Below are 20,516 nucleotides of genomic sequence, written 5' to 3'. Positions count from 1 at the left end.
AGCATCACTACGAACAAAGCTAGTGGAGGTGATGGAATTCCAGTTGAGCTATTTCAAATCCTGAAAGATGATGCTGTGAAAATGCTGCAGTCAATATGCCAGCAAATCTGGAAAACTCAGCAGTGGCCACAGGACTGGAAAAGATCAGTTTTCATTCCAATCCCGAAGAAAGGCAATGCCAAAGAATGTTCAAGCTACTGCACAATTGCACTTATCTCACACGCTAGTAAAGTAATGCTCAAAATTCTCCAAGCCAGGCTTCAACAGTACGTGAATTGTGAAATTCCAGATGTTCAAGCTGAATTTAGAAAAGGCAGAGAAACCAGAGATCAAATTGCCAGCATCCATTGGATCATAGAAAAGGCAAGAGAGTTCCACAAAAACATCTCAGTCAGTTCAGTCGCTCAGTTGTGTCCAACTCTTTGCAACCACATGGACTGCAGCACGCCAGGCCTACCTGTCCATCACCAACTCCCGAGTTTACTCAAACTCATGTCCATTGAGTCGGTGATGCCATCCAAACATCTCATCCTCTATCTTCCTCTTCTCCTCTTGCTTTCAATCTTTCCCAGCATCAGGGTCTTTTCCAGTGAGTCAGTTCTTTACATCAGGTGGCCAAAGAAGTACGTCAAAGCTGTGTGTTGTCACCCTGCTTATTTAACTTATATGCAGAGTACATCATGTGAAATGCTGGGCTGCATGAAGCACAAGCCAGAATCAAGATTGCCAGGAGAAATATCAATAACCTCAGATATGCAGATGACACCACCCTTATGGCAGAAAGTGAAGAAGAACTAAAGAGCCTCTTGATGAAAGTGAAAGAAGGGAGTAAAAAAGTCGGCTTAAAACTCAGCATTCAGAAAACTAAGGTCATGGCATCTGATCCCATCATTTCATGGCAAATAGATGGGGAAACAATGGAAACAGTGACAGACTTTATTTTTGGGGGCTCCAAAATCACTCCAGATGGTGATTTCAGCCATGAAATTAAAAGGTGCTTACTCCTTGGGAGAAAAGCTATGATCAACCTAGACAGCATATTAAAAAGCAGAGACATTACTTTGCCAACAAAGGTCTATCTAGTCAAAGCTATGGTTTTTCTAGTAGTCACGTATGGATGTGAGAGTTGGATCATAAAGAAGGCTGAGCGCCAAAGATTGATACTTTTGAACTGTGGTGTTGGAGAAGACTCTTGAGAGTCCCTTGGACAGCAAGGAAATCCAACCAGTCAATCCTAAAGGGAATCAGTCCTAAATATTCTTTGGAAGGACTGATGCTGAAGCTGAAACTCCAATACTTTGGCCCCCTAATGCGAAGAGCTGACTCATTTGAAAAGACCCTGATGCTGGGAAAGATTGAAGGCAGGAGAAGGGGACGACAGAGGATGAGGTGGTTGAATGGCATCACCGATTCAATGGACATGAGTTTGAGTAAGCTCCGGGAGTAGTGATGGGCAGGGAAGCATGGTATGCTGCAGTCTATGGGGTCACAAAGAGTTGGACATGACTGAATGACTGAACTGAACTGAACTAGTCTGTTTTAATATCTTTTTGTATATTCTTTTAAAAAATAATTTAGTTAATTTACTTGTTGGCAGTGCTGAGTCTTAATTGCTGAGTGGACTTTTTCTCTAGTTGCAATGAGCAGGGGCTGCTCTCTAGTTGCGGCACCCTGGTTTTTCACTGTGGTGGCTTCTCTCTTTGCAGAGGACTGGCTCTAGGGCAAGCGGGCTTCAGTATTGTATCACATGGGCTCAGTAGTTGTGGCTCCCAGGCTCTGGAGCATAGACTCAATAGTTTTGCTGCATGGGTTTAGTGGCTCTGTGGCAAGTGCCATCTTCCCAGATCAGGGACCAAACCTATGTCTCCTGCATTGGCAGGCGAATTCTTGACCACTGAGCCACCAGGGAAGCCCGTGTATATTCTTTATAGAATGTCTTTTAACTGTATTTTTTATATTATTTTATCATTTCTATTAGTCTTTCTAAATTATTTGCTTTTTCAAAATGAAATTAGCAGGCTTTCTACAATTTTTATTTCATGTGAGGGGAATAAATGTATATATTCTTAGAAAAAATACAGATAAGTATACACCAAACCTAATAATTGTTGTTACCAGGATGTATGACTGGTTCGCTGCTGCTGCTAAGTTGCTTCAATCGTGTCTGACTCTGTGCGACCCCATAGACGGCAGCCCATGAGGCTCCCCCGTCCCTGGGATTCTCCAGGCAAGAACACTGGAGTGGGTTGCCATTGCCTTCTCCAATGCATGAAACTGAAAAGTGAAAGTGAAGCTGCTCAGTCATGTCCGACTCCTATCGATCCCATGGACTGCAGCCTACCAGGCTCCTCCGTCCATGAGATTTTCCAGGCAAGAGTACTAGAGTGAGTTGCCATTGCCTTCTCCTATGACTGGTTTACATTCACTTTATTTTTTGGTTCTTTTGTAGTATTTGTTTTTTTCTAAGTCAAACACTATATACTATTTAAAACAGGAAATAAAGACTTTTTAAAAGTAGCACATGGTAAATATAATTATTATAAAATGGACACATCAGAGATAAAAAGATAAAAGTAATATAACTCAGAAGACGTAAACCTTGCTTTCACTTTGTGTGTGTATATATATTTATTCAGTTCAGTCACTCAGTCATGTCCACCTCTTTGCGAACCCATGGACTGCAGCACACCAGGCTTCCCTGTCCATCACCAAATCCTGGAGCTTGTCATTGAGTCGGTTATGCCATTCAACCATCTCATCCTCTGTCGTCCCCTTCTCCTCCTGCCTTCAATCTTTCCCAGCATCAGGGTCTTTTCCAATAAGTCAGTTCTTTGCGTCAGGTGGTTTTATACTGTAATAATATTTTGCATGCTGCTGCTGCTGCTAAGTCGCTTCAGTCGTGTCCGACTCTGTGCAATCCCATATTCGGCAGCCCATTAGGCTCCTCTGTCCCTGGGATTCTCCAGGCAGGAATACTGGAGTGGGTTGCCATTTCCTTCTCCAATGCATGAAAGTGAAAAGTGAAAGTGAAGTCGCTCAGTTGTGCCCGACTCTTAGCGAGCCCATGGACTGCAGCCTACCAGGCTCCTCTGTCCATGGGATTTTCCAGGCAAGAGTACTGGAGTGGGTTGCCATTGCCTTCTCCAAATATTTTGCATACTCTTTTTTAATTTATTTTTTTAATTGAAGGATAACTGCTTTACAGAATTTTGTAGTTTTCTGTCATACATCAATAAGAATCAGCCATAGGTACACCCCTGTCCCTAATATTTTGCATAGTCTTTCTACTTTCTACTCTTTCTACAAATATATTGTGAGCATTTTCCACATTTAAAAAATAGGTATCTACATCATTATTTTAATACTTGCCAATACTGAGTTGACATTATTGTGATTTATTTAAATAATTCTGTTTTGGTAGAAATAGATTAACTTCAATTTTCTGTCAATAGAGATAATGCTGTGGTGAACCTTCTTAGAGTACATGCATCTTTGCATAATTTATTCTTTCAAATCTTTTGCTTTTGATGTTTTATTTGCATCCAATATTTTTGGCATATAGATACTTGGCAGTAACAATGTTTTTTAAAATAAAATTTTGATTAAGGTTTAAAAAAGCAATAGATGTCAAATTCTAAGATCAAATCACCACATGCAGACTTTTAAAGGAAATGGTCCAGAACTCTGCACCAATGGAAAAAAATTAAAAGGGATCAGAGTGAAGAAGAGAGGGTGACTGGGAGGTAGACTAGTGGAGCAATTTTTCTGGAGAGAGCTGTGGTTGGACTGGCGGGGCAGGGGCGGTATTGGAAATCCTACCTTCTACCCCTAAGCCCTGTGACGGGTCTTCAAAAACAGGACCCTTCAGAGAGTTTGCTGTATTTCCTGCAGGTGGCCAGAGGAAAGAGGCTGTATTTCCTGGCAGTTCTGGTGGCTGAGCTGGTGGAGTGGCTGCATTGGAAGTGTCTGCATCCCAGAGTTTGCCAGGACCAAGGATGGAGCCTGCATCCCAAGATCCAAATGTGGGCCAGCTGGATCACTGAGCCAGCAAGGAGGCACCTGGATCCTGCCTGAGAGAACCAGCTGCATGGGTGAGGAGACCTCATTTGAGGAATCTTAGGGGTGGCCCCCCAGAGCCTGGAGGAGGAGTACAAGGGACCCCCTGAAATAGAGGGGTTCTCAGCCTGGCGGTGGGAACTCCAGGGGAGAGCATCATGGGTTCCCAGAGGTGTAGAAAAGCTCAGAGTGATCTGAGTGTCTGCCCCAGAGAAGCAGAAGCTAGCATCCACCCTCGGCGGCATTAGCTCAGATAGGTGCTGCCTTATCACGTTATCGCCTCCTGCCCCTGGTGAACAAACCAGCAGCTTTGGGAGGAGGTACAGGGAGAAAAAGCAGATTTCTAGCTGCAGAGGCCTCAGCTGGGGAACGGAGATTTTGACGCTGGCCAAACTAATTTTGTGTGTTGTGCTAGATGCTAAGTCACCTTAGTCATGTCCTACTCTTTGCAACCCTGTGGACTGTAGCCCACCAGGCTCCTCTGTCCATGGGATTTCCCAGGCAAGAATACTTCAGGGGGTTGCCATTCCTTCCTCCAGGGGATCTTCCCAACCCAGGGACTGATCTCACGACTCTTACATCTCCTCCATCTGCATTGGCAGGCAGGTTCTTTTCCACTAGTGCCGCCTGAAAAGTCCAAACTAGCTTTGACTTTTTAATTAACATATTGGACTGTACCTTCCGTTACTGAATGGAGACTATGCCTTCAAATGACCCTAGGACTGTGTTACCTAAGAGGGAGCAGGAAGTCCCCGGTGTGCTGGATTTTTATCCTGAGAGGAGAATACATGAGTAAATGTTCAAGGAATTGTGGGAGAAAAAAATTAAGTTGTGTTTGATTACCTTCGGAGTTGCGCTTGTTGAAAAGACTCTGGGTAAAGCCCCTCAGGCCAGGTGGATACCTGGGGGCTCCCAGAAGTCCTCTTCCTCTTTGTGGCCTGCAGCCAGCCTCCTGCCCTTGCTGTGACAGCCCTCCACCCTCTATACATGACTAGACATCTGAATCCCCTCCATGGAGGCACCAGACTCCAGTCCCCACGGTAATGGAAGTAATTCAGGGGACAGCATGTAACTTCTGCTGGTGACACTTGAGCGGTCAGCAGTGGGCAGGTCTATATTTGGGCTTTCACTCATGGCAGGCCTGTTGCTATTTGCAGCCGGAGCCAGCTCATGTTACCATCACCTTCACTTGTAGAACTGTGGCTAAAACGGGCAGGGGCAGCTTGCTGGGCACGCAGAGGTCACCAGGAGGGAAAGCCTGCTGAACGCGAATGCAGTTTCTAGCAGTTACCACAGCCTCCAAGTTAAAAGAAGACTTTATGGATCCTTAACTTAGCAGGCAAGTTTTTGTGTAGTCATTCTTCTAATGCAAAATGTTTACTAGAAACCCAGTAACTTAGTGCCACAATGTCTTCCTTTAGGTGGGAAGAGATGTCGTCTTAAATCGCAGATGTGTGTACATTGCAGTAAACGATGTGAACATTTCCTGTGCCTTCTTATAGCAAGGATTCAAGAATGTGGCCTCAGTACAGGGCGTGAAAGCCTCAGATGCAGACAGAGAGAAGCTAGTGGTTCTTGCAGGGTGTCCTTAGGGTATTTTTAGTGTAGGGTCCATTTGTCAGAACAGTTTGGAACCTTGAATGTGGATACCATTTGGCTATGGTATCAGGTTGATAAATACCTTTTATTTTAATCTGCATGTTATGCTGCCAAACCATAATTTTAAGCTTCGATTCAAATACTGAAAAACAGCATCATAATCACTTTTTACTTGTTATGCATCCCCCTCCTCCCTTAGAAACTTTTCAGGTGTAGGCTGTGCAGATTTGAACCATCTTGCAAAACTGTACCCCTGGGCACTTCCTGGTGGTCCAATGGTTAAGCCTCTGTGCTCCCAATGTAGGGAAGGGTGCAGGGGACGCAGGTTGAATCCTTGCTTGAGGAACTAAGATCCCACCTGCCACACTGCCAGAATTAAAAACAAAAAACAAAAACACTGTACAGCTAACACTTTAAAGCAGGTTTCTTTAGCCTCGGCTCAGAAATTGCCAAGAGATACATGGGTGAGCTTCTCAAATTGTACACAAAATTATATCTGTGCCCTTATCGGCTACTCTTGGGGAAAGAATTCACAGCTTTCAGTGGATTCTCAGGGATATCCATGACCCATAAAAGGTTAAAAGACTTGTTTTTATCGGGAATTTTTCTAATTAAAGTGCAGGAACACACCTCCTATGTAAGACTTAGGCAAAAGTCTCTTTTTTTAACTACAGATCAATTGCATAGACTGGAAGCTACCCAACTAATGTATTTTTTTAACATTTACTTAATTTATTTATTTATTTGGCTGTGCCAGGTCTTAGTTGTGGCACGTGGGACCTAGTGCCCCAACAAGGGATCTAACCTGGGCCCCTGCATTGGGAGTCCAGAGTCTTAGCCACTGGACCACCACGGAAATCCCTAATGTATTTTTATAAATTATGATTTATTACTGTATTTCTCTGAGCCTTGGTTTTACACTTATCAAATGACAATTTAGTGTTAATATTCCTGTCTCCCCCAGTTCTGAATATTTTGTTAAGAAATGGAAAGAGTCTAGATATTAAGGGGAAAAGTGAATGTAACTCTGGGGTGTGTCACAATATTTCTCCTTTTGCTGCCAAGCTCCCAAACCAGTTTGTGCTGGTTCATTCAAAGGACGAAAGCTGGTGTGGAAGAACTCCTCCTCCTTCTTTTTTTTTTAAATTGTTGCTGTATTTCCCATATAATACTTTTATTTATTTATTTGGTTCTTTAAAAAAATTTTTTTTAATTGGAGGAGAATTGCTTTGTGTATATGTATATATACATATATGTGTATATACATCCCTCTTCTCCTGAGCCTCCCCCCACCCATCCCCATCCCACGCCTCTCGGTCCTCACAGCGCCACGCTGAGCTCCTTACGTTACACAGCAGCTTCCCGTGAGTCACCTGTTTCACACACAGTAGTGTATATGTGTCACTGCTAATCTCCAGATTCATCCCATGCTCTTCTTCCCACCATGTTCACAAGTCCATTCTCTACGTCTTCATCTCTGTTCCTGCCCTGCAAATAGTTTCATCAGTACCATTTTTCTAGATTCCATATATATGTGTTAATATATGGTATTTGTCTTTCTGACCTACTTCACTCTGTATAAGAGACTCTAGGTTCATCCACCTCAGTTCAACTGACTGAAATTCTTTCCCTTTAATGGCTGCATAGTTTTCCATTGTATGTGTGTGTGTGTTTCTTTACACATTCATCCATTGATGGACATGTCGTGACTATTGTGAAGAAAGCTACAATGAACATGAGTGCAGATATCTCTTTAAGATTATGACTTCATTTCCTTTGGATCCATACATGGAAATGGGATTGCTGGATTGTATGATAGTTTTATTTTTAATTTTTTGAGGAGCCTCCATACTGTTTTTCATAGTGGCTACACTACACTCAGACCAACAGTGGACAAGAATCCCCCGTTTTCCACATCCTTATCCACACTTCAGTTCAGTTCACTCACTCAGTGGTGTCGGACCCATGGACTGTAGCATGCCAGGTTTGCCTGTCCATCACCAACTCCCAAAGCTCAATCAAACGCATGTCCATCAAGTTGGTGATGCCATCCAACCATCTCATCCTCTGTCGTCCCCTTCTCCTCCTGCCTTCAATCTTTCCCAGCATCAGGGTCTTTTCCAATGAGTCAGTCCTTCTCATCAGGTGGCCAAAGTATTAGGGCTTCAGCTTCAGTCCTAACAATGAATATTCAGGACTGATTTCCTTAGGATTGACTGGTTTGATCTCCTTGCAGTCCAAGGGACTCTCAAGAATCTTCTCCAGCACCACAGCTCAAAAGCATCAGTCTTCGGCGCTCAACTTTCTTTATGGTCCAATTCTCACATCCATACATGACTACTGGAAAAACCAGAGCTTTGACTAGACGGAGCTTTGTTGGCAATGTAATGTCTCTGCTTTTTAATATGCTGTCTAGATTGGTCATAGCTTTTCTTCCAAGAAGCAAGAGCCTTTTAATTTCATGGCTGCAATCACCATCTGCAGTGATTCTGGAGCCCCAAAAAGTAAAGTCTATCACTGTTTCCATTGTTTCCCCATTTATTTGCCATGAAATGATGGGACCAGATGCCATGATCTTAGTTTTCTGAATGTTGAGCTTCAAGCCAACTTTTTCACTCTTCTCTTTCACTTTCATCAAGAGGCTTTTTAGTTCCTCTTCACTTTCTGCCATAAGGGTGGTGTCATCTGCATATCTGAAGTTATTGATATTTCTCCTGGAAATCTTGATTCCAGCTTGTGCTTCATGCAGCCCAGCATTTCACATGATGTACTCTGCATATAAGTTAAATAAGCAGGGTGACAATACACAGCCTTGACATACTTCTTTCCTGATTTGGAATCAGTCTGTTGTTCCATGTCTGTTTCTAACTGTTGCTTCTTGACCTGCATACCCATTCCTCAGGAGGCAGGTAAGGTGGTCTGGTATTCCCATCTTTTTCAGAATTTTCCACAGTTTGTTGTGATCCACACAGTCAAAGACTTTGGCATAGTCAATAAAGCAGAAGTAGATGTTTTTCTGAAACTCCTCTTTTTAGATGATCCAGCAGACGTTGGCAATTTGATCTCTGGTTCCTCTGCCTTTTCTAAATTCAGCTTGAACATATGGAAGTTCTCAGTTCACGTGCTGTTGGAGCTTCGTTTGGAGAATTTTTAACTTTACTAGTGTGTGAAATGAGTGCAGTTGTGTGGTAGTTTGAACATTCTTTGGCATTGCCTTTCTTTGGGAATGGAATGAAAACTGACCTTTTCCAGGCCTGTGGCCACTACTGAGTTTTCCAGATTTGCTGGCATATTGAGTGCAGCACTTTCACAGCGTCATATTTTAGGATTTGAAATAGCTCAACTGGAATTCCATCACCTCCGCTAGCTTTGTTCGTAGTGATGCTTCCTAAGGCCCACTTGACTTAATATTCCAGGATGTCTGGCTCTAGATGAGTGATCACACCATCGTGGTTATCTGGGTCATGAAAATCTTTTTTTGTATAATTCTTCTGTGTATTCTTGCCACCTCTTCTTAATATCTTCTGCTTCTGTTAGGTCCATACCATTTCTGTACTTTATTGCACCCATCTTTGCATGAAATGTTCCTTTGGTATCTCTAATGTTCTTGAAGAGATCTCTAGTATTTCCCATCCTATTGTTTTCCTCTATTTCTTTACATTGATCACTGAGGAAGGCTTTCTTATCTTTCCTTGCTATTCTTTGGAACTCTGCATTCAGATGGGTATATCTTTCCTTTTCTCCTTTGCCGTTAGCTTCTCTTCTTTTCCCAGCTATTTGGAAGGCCTCCTCAGACAACCATTTTGCCTTTTTGCATTTCTTTTTCTTGGGGATGGTCTTGATCACTGTGGCACTTATCTCTTGTCTTTTTTATAATAGCCATGCTAAGATGTAAGATTTAAGGTGAAATTCTATTTAAGTCTTCTGCCCAACTTTAAATCAAATTATTGGGGGATTTTTGCTGTTGGATTGTATGAGTTCCTTCTATGTTTTAGAAATTAACTCCTTATCATATAGATAGTTTCCAAATATATTCTCCCATTCCATAGGTTGCCTTTTCATTTTATTGATTGTTTCTTTTCCTGGGCAAAAGCCTTTTAGTTTGATGTAGTCCCACTTGTTTATTTTTGCTTTTGTTGCTTGTCCTTTTGGTGTATATGTGGAAATTTCCCCCTATGTATTCTTCTAGGGCTTCTGTGGTTTTAGTTCTTACATTTAAGTCTTTAATCCATTTTGAGTTTATTTTGATGAGTGGCATAAGATAGGGGTCAGGATTCATTCTTTTACATGTGATTATCCAGTTTCCCCAGCACTACTTATTGAAGAGTCTATCCCTTCACACAATGGAATAATCCTGCTTAGTTACACAGACACACAGGAGAGTGGAGGCAGTACCTAGAGCCCCTTCGGACAGCAGACTCTGATTGCTTTGTTGACCATATAATGAATGTGGGGACCTAGGATGGATCGCAATCCAGGGAGAAGGCAAAGCAGTGCTTCCATAGTTGTACAACCCCGTTGGCCTTGTTGTTTAGTCGCTAAGTCATGTTCAACTGTTTGCGACCCCATAGACGGTAGGCTCCTCTGTCCATGGGATTTCCCAGGCAAGAATACTGTAGTTGGTTCCCATTCCCTTCTCCAGGAGATCCTCCTGACCCAGGGATCGAACTCTTGTCTCCTGCATTGGCAGGTGGATTCTTTACCATTGAGCTACCAGGGAAGCCCCTCACTCTTTGACTTTGGGGACATTTTAAGGGAAACCCTGGCTAAAGTAGTCCCTGGCAATGAACATGCTACCCAGGAAGAATGAGCAATCCTTTGGGTCTGTTGTGTGTGTGTGTGTGTGTGTGTGTGTATGTCCCTGGCTTTTGTTTCTATTGGGATACAGACTTATCATGAGATGTGTCCTGCTTCACTTGACGCATCCGTACAACAGGCTGTGTTGATGAGGACATTCCAGGACCATCCAGCCGGTCTAGTAGTAAGCAGGGTTCTTACCAGCAACCCCAAAGAACATCCAGGCTCTCGCCGTCTTCGTAAGTCCTGGATGCTGGGCTTGGGAACAAAGCACTAGTCCCAGAGCCTCTTGCTTGGTGATGCCGCCCCTGGGAGTGACCTTCATTCATCCCTTCCTCCTCCCAGGAAGTGGCCAGGTGTCCTTGGACCTAGTGGTGGACCCGCACACTGTGGAGCCCGTATCTTTTGCATTAGTCCTGCATAGTCATTATACTCAGCCTCAGCAGACATGACTGAAGCAATGTTTACCATTCTTTTCCTAAATAAGAGTTTGGCAGCACTAGAGGATGGGACTGAAGCTTTTCTGGCCCCCAAGTGCTATGTGCCCTGTCCTGGAGTTTCAGGAGTGAAATTTCCTGATGGGGATCCAGAGCCTAGAAACCAGTTGCCTGTGTGGTATGGGGCTGGTTAGGATACCAGCATCTTTGTCCCCTAATAGCTGCTGGAAGTTACCTCTCTGTGTGGTACTGATGGAGAAGATGGAGGAACAGCATCCTATGGGCACATCAGAGTGAAGGAGGGAAGAGACAAGACCCATGGGAGCTCAGCAGGACTGCATCCGTGTGGTCACACCCCCACTGTCCCCACCATGGTCAGAGAGGGACACTTGGTTCTTGTATTTTTGTCTTGCTGTCAGCAAAAGCCAGGGTGACACCATGGAGGGGTGTGTGAGGGGCTTCCCAGCGGGGTCATAACGATGATGACTGGGAGAGAGACATTTGGTGCAATGTCCCAGATAAAGAGGGGCTTCCCAGGTGGCTCAGTGGTAAAGAATCCACCTGCCAATTCAGGAGATGTGGGTTCAATCCCTGAGTCAGGAAGATCCCCTGGAGGAAGAAATGGCACCCTACTTCCAGTATTGTTGCCTGGAGAATCCCATGGATAGAGGAGCCTGGAGAGCTACACAGTCCATGGGGTCGTGAAGAGTCCAACATGACTAAGCACGCACCCAGACTGTAGCCCGCCAGGCTCCTCTGTCCATGAGATTTCTCAGGCAAGAATACTGGAGTGGGGTGCCATTTCCTTCTCCAAGCGATCTTCCTGACCCAGGGATCGAATCTGCGGATTCCTACACTAGCAGGCACATTCTTTACCACTAGGGCCACCTGGGAAGCCCTGTGATTAAAAATTGTATTGATAAATTAATCCAGAAGGAAAAAAAATATTATTTTATTTTTTATTATTACTTTTTTGGAGCCATGCCATGTGGGATCTTAGTTCCCTGACCAGGGATCAAACCTGCACCCCCTGCAGTGGAAGCACAGAGTCCTAACCACTAATGCCAAGAAAGTCCTGATTGCCATTTAAATATCACATTTTCTGATGGCCTAATTGTGAAATCCAGGGACACTGCCCTGTGCTTCCTTGACTGCTCTGTGTCGTTTGCTCCTACTCACCCTTCCTTCTCCCCTGGCTCAGCTGTGATCACCTCAGGCCACCGCCTGCTGGAATCTTTGCTGACTGCCTCCCTTAGCTGCTCCTCATGTGTTGGCAGTCCCCAGGCTTCCATCTGGTCCTTCTGCTCACTGTCCATGTGCTCCGGGTGATCTTGGCCACACTCACAGCTTCCATGTCCCCTGGTCTGAAAATGACTCAAAACCCTTGTCTCTGGCCTTCAGCTCTCCCCAAGCGCAGGCAGAGCCCAGAGGAGGAGCCGCCTTCCTGAAAAGCCCCCATCGCCTCAGACTTGACACCCTCACGTGTTGTTCAGTCACTAAGTCGTGTCCAACTCTTTGCACCCCATGGACTGCAGCACGCCAGGTTCCCCTGTCCTTCACTATCTCCCCGTGCTTGCTCAAACTCATGTCCATCTAGTTGGTGATGCCATCCAACCATCTCATCCTCTGTCGCCCCCTTCTCCTCCTGCCCTCAGTCTTTCCCACAGGTCTTTTCCAATGAGTTGGCTCTTTGCATCAGGTGGCCAAAGTTGTCACCTCTCATTTTTCTTTTCTTTCTAGTTTTATGTGTGGTGGGACATTGACCCGGTCTCTCAAGCCACACACCTGCAGCCATCTCTGTAGACCACGCTAGGAGACAGCTGGAGGCCCAGTTGGCTCAGCAGCTGTCCAGAGAACCCACATTCTTCAGCCTCTCCGCTCTCTGGCCTTAGTGTCTATGAGGTCCTGAACTGATCCTCGGGGTCCCAGTCCCCGCCCTGGATATTCCTGCTATCAGCCTTCAGGTTCATCCTCGTTTCTCAGTCTCTGCCTGCAGAGCCCAAGGATCACTTAGCTCTTCTACCCACACCCTTGGGGAAAGACTTGTCTATGCAGCCAAGGCTGCTCAGAGACACTTTGCCAGTTGGCCCAGACCTCCGTCCTCATTCCCAAGACAGCCCACCAGGCTTCTCCTGCCACCTGCCCCCACACAGTCTGAGTTCTGTCTTGTGAGCTCACAAGACTAAGGCTAAGAGTGGTAAGGAGGAGAGGAGAGGACTGGCCCCTCCAAAAAAATATAAATAAAATATAAATTAAAAAATTTAAGAATAAAATAATATTTTTTCCTTCTGGATCAAGTTTATCAATACAATTTTTAATCACAGGGCTTCCCAGGTGGCCCTAGTGGTAAAGGGTCTGCCTGCCAGTGCAGGACACGTAAGAGATGGGGTTTGATCCCTGGGAAGATCCCCTGGAGAAGGAAATGGCGCCCCAGTGCAGTATTCTTGCCTGGGAAATCCCACGGACAGAGGAGCCTGGCAGGCTACAGTTCATGGGGTCACAAACAGCTGGACACAACTGAGCATCTGAGCACATTCACACAAGCAGTATGACATAATGCATTGTACATTTTGGCAAATAATTATTGAACAAAAGAAAAAAGTAAAATAGAAATGCATTTCTTAATAAAGTGGGTAGGACTTTCTTTAAAGTTAGTTTGTACATCCATGGATGAAGATGACATATTCTATAATGCAACAGAAATTAGTGCCAGTTGTCTTTCTATTTTTCATTTTGTAGTTGTAAGCACCAAGCAAACTTGTTCACTACAGAAGTAGATGGAAAATGAAGCTGTTTTATTATAGCAAGTCACTCAATTCTCTGAACTCTTCCCAAAGTGTATGCCAAAAATTACATAGTAATATATCATGAAAAGTCATTTTAGACCATGTATAAGATGACATTTGATTAGATCTTCCTTCAATTTTGTTGAAAGCAAAGAATTGGAAACCACTCAACTTACAAAAAATTTCCTTATCCATTCAATAAACGTCACTCACTCTTTCTACACTGATACCAATACTTCAAATTGTCCTTTCATTTAGCCCACTGGGGTTTTTTTAATTCCAAAGCAATGAAATCTCACAGTGGAATGTAATATTCAGGATGAGTGAGAGTTATAGCTCTACGTTTCCAATAAAAAGATGAAGGGCTATTATGAAAAGATCACCTGCAGGAAGCCTCGACTGCTGGCTCATTGCCAGGCTGAGCAGCTCTGGGAAAGATTAAATATTACGTCGCACATCTGGTACTCTTAAAACTATCCGTGTCCATGTCCCCCTTGGAGAGCCTTAGTGTACAAATGCTGCAGTCTGCAGATCAACAGTTTAACTGCACCCTTTGGTTCTCAGTAGCTTGATTGCATCCAACTCTTAGAAACCCCATGGACTGTAGCCCACCAAGCTGCTCTGTCCATGGGATTCTCCAGGCAAGAATACTGGAGTGGGTTGCAATTTCCTTCTCCATGGATCTTCCTGACCCAGGGATCAAGCCCACATCTCCTGTGTCTCCTGCTTTGGCAGGCAGATTCTGTACTACTGAGCCACCCGGGAAGCACAACTGCAACCCTTTAGAGAAGCCCAATGTGAAAGAAAAAAAAAATAGAGGAGGGAGAGAAGTTTAACAAGAGGAAAAAAGCTTATTTTAGGCTGGAACAGTATAGTAGTTGTCTATTGCTGCATGTTAATTTTTTGCCAAAATTGAATAGCTTCAAACAGTAAACAAATGTTCATTGTCTTCCATGGTTCCTGAGGGCCAGGAATCTGGAAGCAGCTCAACTACAAGATTCTAGCTGAGGGTCTCTCGTGAGGCCTGGTGACCACTCTCAGTCATTCCTCCCACAGCAGTTCCCAACCTTTTTGGCACCAGGGATGGTTTCATGGAAGACAATTTTTCCCATGAACTGGGATCGGGGGATGGTTTCAGAATGATTCAAGGGCATAGTATTTATTGTGCACTTTATTTCTTTTGTTATTACATCAGCTCCACCTCAGATCATCAGGCATTAGATCCTGGAGTGCAATGCACTTTATGCCTGTACAGTGCTTCCTACTCTTCTTTGCTCATCTGCCTGCCAACGTGGCTCACTTCTGCCTTTGTACTATGATTTAAAAAAAAAAAAAATCGACAGTAACAAGTGTTGACAGGGATGTGGAGAAATCAGAGCCTTCATACAATGCTGGTAGAGATGTAAAATAATACAGCCACTTTGGAAAACCGTCTGGTATTCCTCCAATAGTTAAACAGGGAGTTACTATTTTATCCAGAAATCCCACTCCTTGGCATCTACCTACCCAAGGGAGATGAAACATATATGCACACAAAAACTTGTACATATTTTAATAGCATTATTTAGTATGGCCAAAAGGTGGAATCAACCCAAATGAAATGGGAAGTGGTGTGAATCAACAGATGACTAGATAAACAAAATATGATATATCCATACAATAGGATATTATTCAGCTCTAGTAAGAAATGAACTGTTGACATATGCTGCAACCTGGATGAACCTTGAAAACTATGCTAAGAAAGAGGCTCGTCACCAAAGACCACATACCATACAATTCCATCTATATGAAATGTCCAAACAGGAGCATCTGTAGAGATAGAAAATAAATTTGTGGTTGCTTAGGGCTAGTGGAAATGAGGGGATGTGAGTCATGATAGCTAATGAGTGCAGAGTTTCTTAATATTTATTTTATTTATTTTGCTGTGCCAAGTCTTAGTTGTAGCACATGAGATCACTGATCTTCATTGTAGCGTGTAAACCATGCAGCACGTGGGATCTAGTTTCCTGACCAGGGATCAAACCTGAGCCTGCTGCTTTGGGAGCTCAGAGTCTTAACCACTGGGCCACCGGGGATGTCCCCAGAGTCTCTTTTTGAGGTAATGAAAATGGTCTAAAATTATCTGTGGAGATCATTGCTCGTTTTTGTGACTATGCTAAAAATTACTGAACTACAGCCTTTAGGCAGGTGGGTTGTTGTTTAGTCACTAAGTCATGTCCAACTCTTGTGACCCCATGGACTGTGGCCTGCCAGGCTCCTCTGTTCATGTAAACTACGTATCAATTAAAGCAAGGGGCTTCCCTGGTGACTCAGATGGTGAAGAATCTGCCTGCAATGCAGGAGACTCAGGTTCATTCCCCTGGAGGAAGATCCCCTGGAGAAGGAAAGGGCGACCCACTCCAGTATTTTTTCCTTGAGAATCCCATTGACAGAGGAGCCTGGTGGGCTACAGTCTGTGGGGTCACAAAGAGTTGGACACGACTGAGCAACGAACACTAAAGTATTACCAAAAAGTAATATAATGGCAGTTGTGTGCCAAGAAGCAAGCAGGGACTTAATAGTCCAACAGACTGTGTTAACAAGGCCTTCCAAGAAGCAGGCACCAAATTAGAAGTTAGATACACACTGTTTTATTAGGGGACTATAATCTAGGGGACTAGATAAATATAAATAAAACATAGGGGACTACGTCTTATTAGGGGACTATAATTATAAATTACAATCTCACGCTGTTTTATTGTGTGAGATTATAAAGGGGAGAAAGATAGGAAAGGCTGGGGTCAGATATGGATAGAAGGAAGGAAGGTTGGAGAATCGTCCTAGCCCACCACACACTCTAGGAAAGGTCTGGCATGGCTGTCAAGGAGTCCTGCAGCCAAGGTTTGCCACCAGGGTAGTTTTGTGTCAATCAGAAATGGATCTGCCTTAGTGTCCCTGCTACGCTTTGTCATCGGATGGGAGACGCCAACAGGAAGAGTGTCCTCCATGCGAATGTGACAGTGACTTTCAGAGTGTAGCTGAAACCCCTGGTTATGGCCCCTATAAGTGGATGTCTGCAAGGCTCAGTCTCATGACCACTACACACACTCAGATTCAAATCCCAGTTCAACAACTTACTAGCCATGTGACCTTCCTTGCACAAGATACCTTCTGGGAGCCAATTGTCTCCCAGTCTGTAAAATGGGGATAATAGTAGTGGCTACCGCACAGAAAACTGTATGTAAAATTTCTTAGCACAGGGACTTCCCTGGTGGTCCAGTGGTTCACACTTTGCACTTCCACTGCAGGGAGCACAGGTTCGATCCCTAGTCTGTGAGCTAAGATCTCACATGCCCTGTGGCTAAAAAAAATTAATTAATTGCCTAGCACAGGAGAAAATACACAGTAAGTGCTCAACATGCAGTAGCTACTACTAATATTATATTTCCTGCTGTTATTATTATTTATTTCTAGATTTTATGCACCTCCATTAAAATAGTAGACCTCATAGTCTATATATACTGAGTACTCTGTTTATTTTACTTAGTATCATATTATAAGTCTTTCCCCAAGGTACCATTTGCTCTCCCTAACATTTTAAAGGCTACATTATATTTTACAGGGTGTACATATTCTAGTTTTGTTATGATTCTCCTAATCTTTAGAGCTTTACAGTTTTTATTTTTCAGCTATTATAAAAAAATTTTGTGGTGGACATTTTTGTATAGAAATAATGTTTTCTGCTATATTTGAGATTTTTTTCTTTAGGGTCCTAGAAAAGGTCTATTAGGTTAGAAAGTATGAACTCTTTTTTATTTTTGGCTGCGCAGCTTGTGGGCTCTTAGTTCCTCCACCAAGGATCAGACCTGCGCCACCTGCACTAGAAGCAGAGTCTTAACCGCTGGGCCACCAGGGAAGTCCCTGAGCGGCGGGAACATCTCTAAGGCTCTTGATCCATGTTGCCACATTCACTCTCCAGAAAGGTGGGACTGTGTACATTCTAACCAACAACATATAAGAGTGTTCATTTCATGGATCCTTCCCCAGTCTTGGGGCTCGAAAGGCAAAACAGCATCTACATGTTTATTCTCTGTTATTCATACATGAGTCTATGTGCTCAGTCATGTCTGACGCTTTGCAGCCCGCCAGGCTCCTCTGTCCATTGGATTTTCCAGACAAGAATACTGGAGTGGGTTGCCATTTCCTCCTCCAGGGGATATTTCCAACCCAGGAATCAAACTCAAGTCTCCCACATCTGCTGTGTCTCCCGCATTGCAGGTGGGTTGTTCACCCACTGAGTCATTGGGGAAGCCCCTGTTACTCATAAGGATGAACTATTTTCCAAATGGTTTTCTATAGGTAACATTATATGCAAAGGAAATTATTTTGTGAATATTCCTTACTACTGAGATTTTTCTTTTCAATTAATCTACATAATTTATTTAATAATAATTGCCTGAAACACTTCCTGTTATTTTGCCTTTGGGGATTTTTAAGTTTTTAAATGTATAGAGATCATTTGTTAATCAAATCAATTTATAGTTTGTTTGTTTCGTAATTTCTCCTGTCTCTTTCAAGCTTTGGAAGCCCATGGTCCTGTAGAAAGCAAACCTTTCCTTACAGATTGTTTAAAGTGAAACTGCAACTGAGGTGCTCAGATTGTTTTTTTTAATTAATTAACTAATTATTTATTTTTGGCTGTGCTGTTTCTTCGTTGCTGTACAGGCTTTCTCTAATTGCAGCAAGTAGGGGCTACTCTGTAGTTGTGATGCATGGGTTCTCACTGCGGTGGCTTCTCGGATCATGGGCTCTGGTGCACGCGGGCTTCAGTAGTTGTGGTGTACGGGCTCGATTGCTGCACAGCATGTGGGACCTTCCAGGATCAGATATTGAACCCGTGTCTCCTGCATTGGCATTCTACCACTGAGCCACCCAAGGAAGCCCCCAATTTATATTTTTGTTCATAATTTCTCCTGTCTCTTTTAAGCTTTGTTGTCATTGTATAGTTATCAGTCGTGTCTGACTCTGCAACCCCATGGACTGTAGTGCGCCAGGCTTCCCTGTCCTTCATTATTCCCCAGGGTTTGCTCAAACTCATGTCCATTGAGTCAGTGATGCCATCCAACCATCTCATTCTCTGTCGCCCCCTTCTCCTCCTGCCCTCAATCTTTTCCAGCATCAGGGTCTTTTCCAATGAGTCGGCTCTTGGCATCAGGTGGCCAAAGTATTGGAGCTTCAGGAAGTCCATCCTCCTGCAGAAAGCAAACCTTTCCTTACAGATTGTTGAAAGAGAAACTACAACTGAGCTGCTCAGATGAAATTATTTTTTTTAATGCGAATGAGTTGAGCCCAATAAAATAACCATCTACTGCAACGACCTTCTCAGAAATGGGGTTTTGTGTTCTAGGACCCAGGAGATCCACTAAGGACTGTCCAGGAAGAGTCCTCCTTGTGCAGAGGTGCTGCCTGGAGCTACGATGGAGGAGGGAGCTGGGGAGGCACCGGGGCTGGGCAGGTCTGCTGCTTCTAAGGATTTCCGCTTCTATCACATGGATCTGTATGACTCTCAAGACAGACTGCAGATCTTCCCAGAAGAGAGTACTCGGATGAGAAGAGAAGGTGTCCAAGCTGAAATGACCCATGAGCCCATGAGAGGGGGCGTGAAAGTGAAGGCTCCGAGAGACCTTGGAGAGGAAGTGGATGAACTTGTCCATCTCTATGGACTTGAAGATGATCACGAATTAGGGGATGAGTTTATTGAGGAAAACACACCCAGAATAGAGGTTTCAGAATATCCTTCTTATATGATGATGGGGAGTGAGCAGAGAGACTGGAGACCTACTGGTGAGGCGGCTCAGGGTGAGGACCTGGGCTTCATGGGGTGGGGCTCAGCAGGCCAGTGCCAGGACTTGCGGGAAGCCTACAGGTACAGCCACGGCCGTGCCAGCGAGGAGTACGAGTGCTACGTCATCCCAGAGGAGGAGGACGAGGAAGAAGCGGCTGACGTCTTCTGTGTCACTTGCAAAACTCCAATAAGAGCGTCGGAGAAGGATCAGGATGAACACAAGCAGCATGAGGTGACTCCGCTCAGTAAAGCCCTGGAGAGCGCCAAGGTAAGTAGGTCTGCTTAGGTCTTCTTTCTGTTGAGATTGTATTTGTATCTCAAGTATGTAGGTGGGGAATGAATCTAAAATGCCTTCTATGAAAGAGAGAGAGAAAACATAGTGTTAATGTCTTCTTGGGATCCTCTATTTGACAGGATGAAATTCACAAAAATATGTACAAGTTGGAAAAGCAAATTATTGAGATGGAAAACTTTGCAAGTCACTTAGAAGAGGTTTTCATCACGGTAGAGGTAAGAGCATGCTCAATGACTCAGATACATGTAGCCATGAGTGGTTGAGTCAGCAGCTGTGTCTGGTATGAATTAGGGAACCTGTTTCTTGGAATGTATGATGTTGATGCCACTCCTGTTCCCTCACCCCTCTGTCTGCCTTCCCGTAGCTGCTGCTGCTGCTGCTGCTGCTAAGTCGCTTCAGTCGTGTCCGACTCTGTGCGACCCCATAGACGGCAGCCCACCAGGCTCCCCCGTCCCTGGGATTCTCCAGGCAAGAACACTGGAGTGGGTTGCCATTTCCTTCTCCAATGCATGAAAGTGAAAAGCGAAAGTGAAGTCGCTCACTTGTGTCCAACTCTTAGCGACCCCATGGACTGCAGCCCACTGGGCTTCTCCGTCCATGGGATTTTCCAGGCAAGAGTACTGGAGTGGGGTGCCATTGCCTTCTCCAGCCTTCCCGAGCACAGGGGCATAATCCTGTGGAACCAATTACCTGGCAGCATTCCCTACCGAACTGTTAGCTCT

The 20,516-nt window shown here is 44.2% G+C and overlaps 1 protein-coding gene across 4 annotated transcripts in view; it reads left to right on the top strand.

Annotated features, from left to right (window-relative positions):
• Positions 1 to 20,516, top strand: part of FSD2 (fibronectin type III and SPRY domain containing 2) — a 44,627-nt gene that overhangs the window by 2,720 nt on the left and 21,391 nt on the right. For 2 of the 4 annotated variants that reach the window (XM_061394041.1, XM_061394040.1), the window contains exons 2-5: positions 3,892 to 4,091; positions 5,214 to 5,395; positions 19,062 to 19,767; positions 19,914 to 20,009. In XM_061394041.1, the coding sequence (XP_061250025.1) occupies positions 19,132 to 19,767; positions 19,914 to 20,009 (732 nt within the window). In that variant the 5' untranslated portion in view covers positions 3,892 to 4,091; positions 5,214 to 5,395; positions 19,062 to 19,131. Of the gene's footprint in view, positions 1 to 3,891; positions 4,092 to 5,213; positions 5,396 to 17,484; positions 17,638 to 19,061; positions 19,768 to 19,913; positions 20,010 to 20,516 lie in introns of all 4 variants that reach the window. The other 2 variants (XM_061394042.1, XM_061394043.1) reach the window with 2 other exon arrangements.

The sequence above is a fragment of the Bos javanicus genome, chromosome 21, assembly GCF_032452875.1.
Source record: "Bos javanicus breed banteng chromosome 21, ARS-OSU_banteng_1.0, whole genome shotgun sequence".
NCBI lineage: Eukaryota > Metazoa > Chordata > Mammalia > Artiodactyla > Bovidae > Bos > Bos javanicus.
Note: the sequence above shows the minus strand (reverse complement) of the source record. Positions and strands in the feature narration are given on the sequence as shown.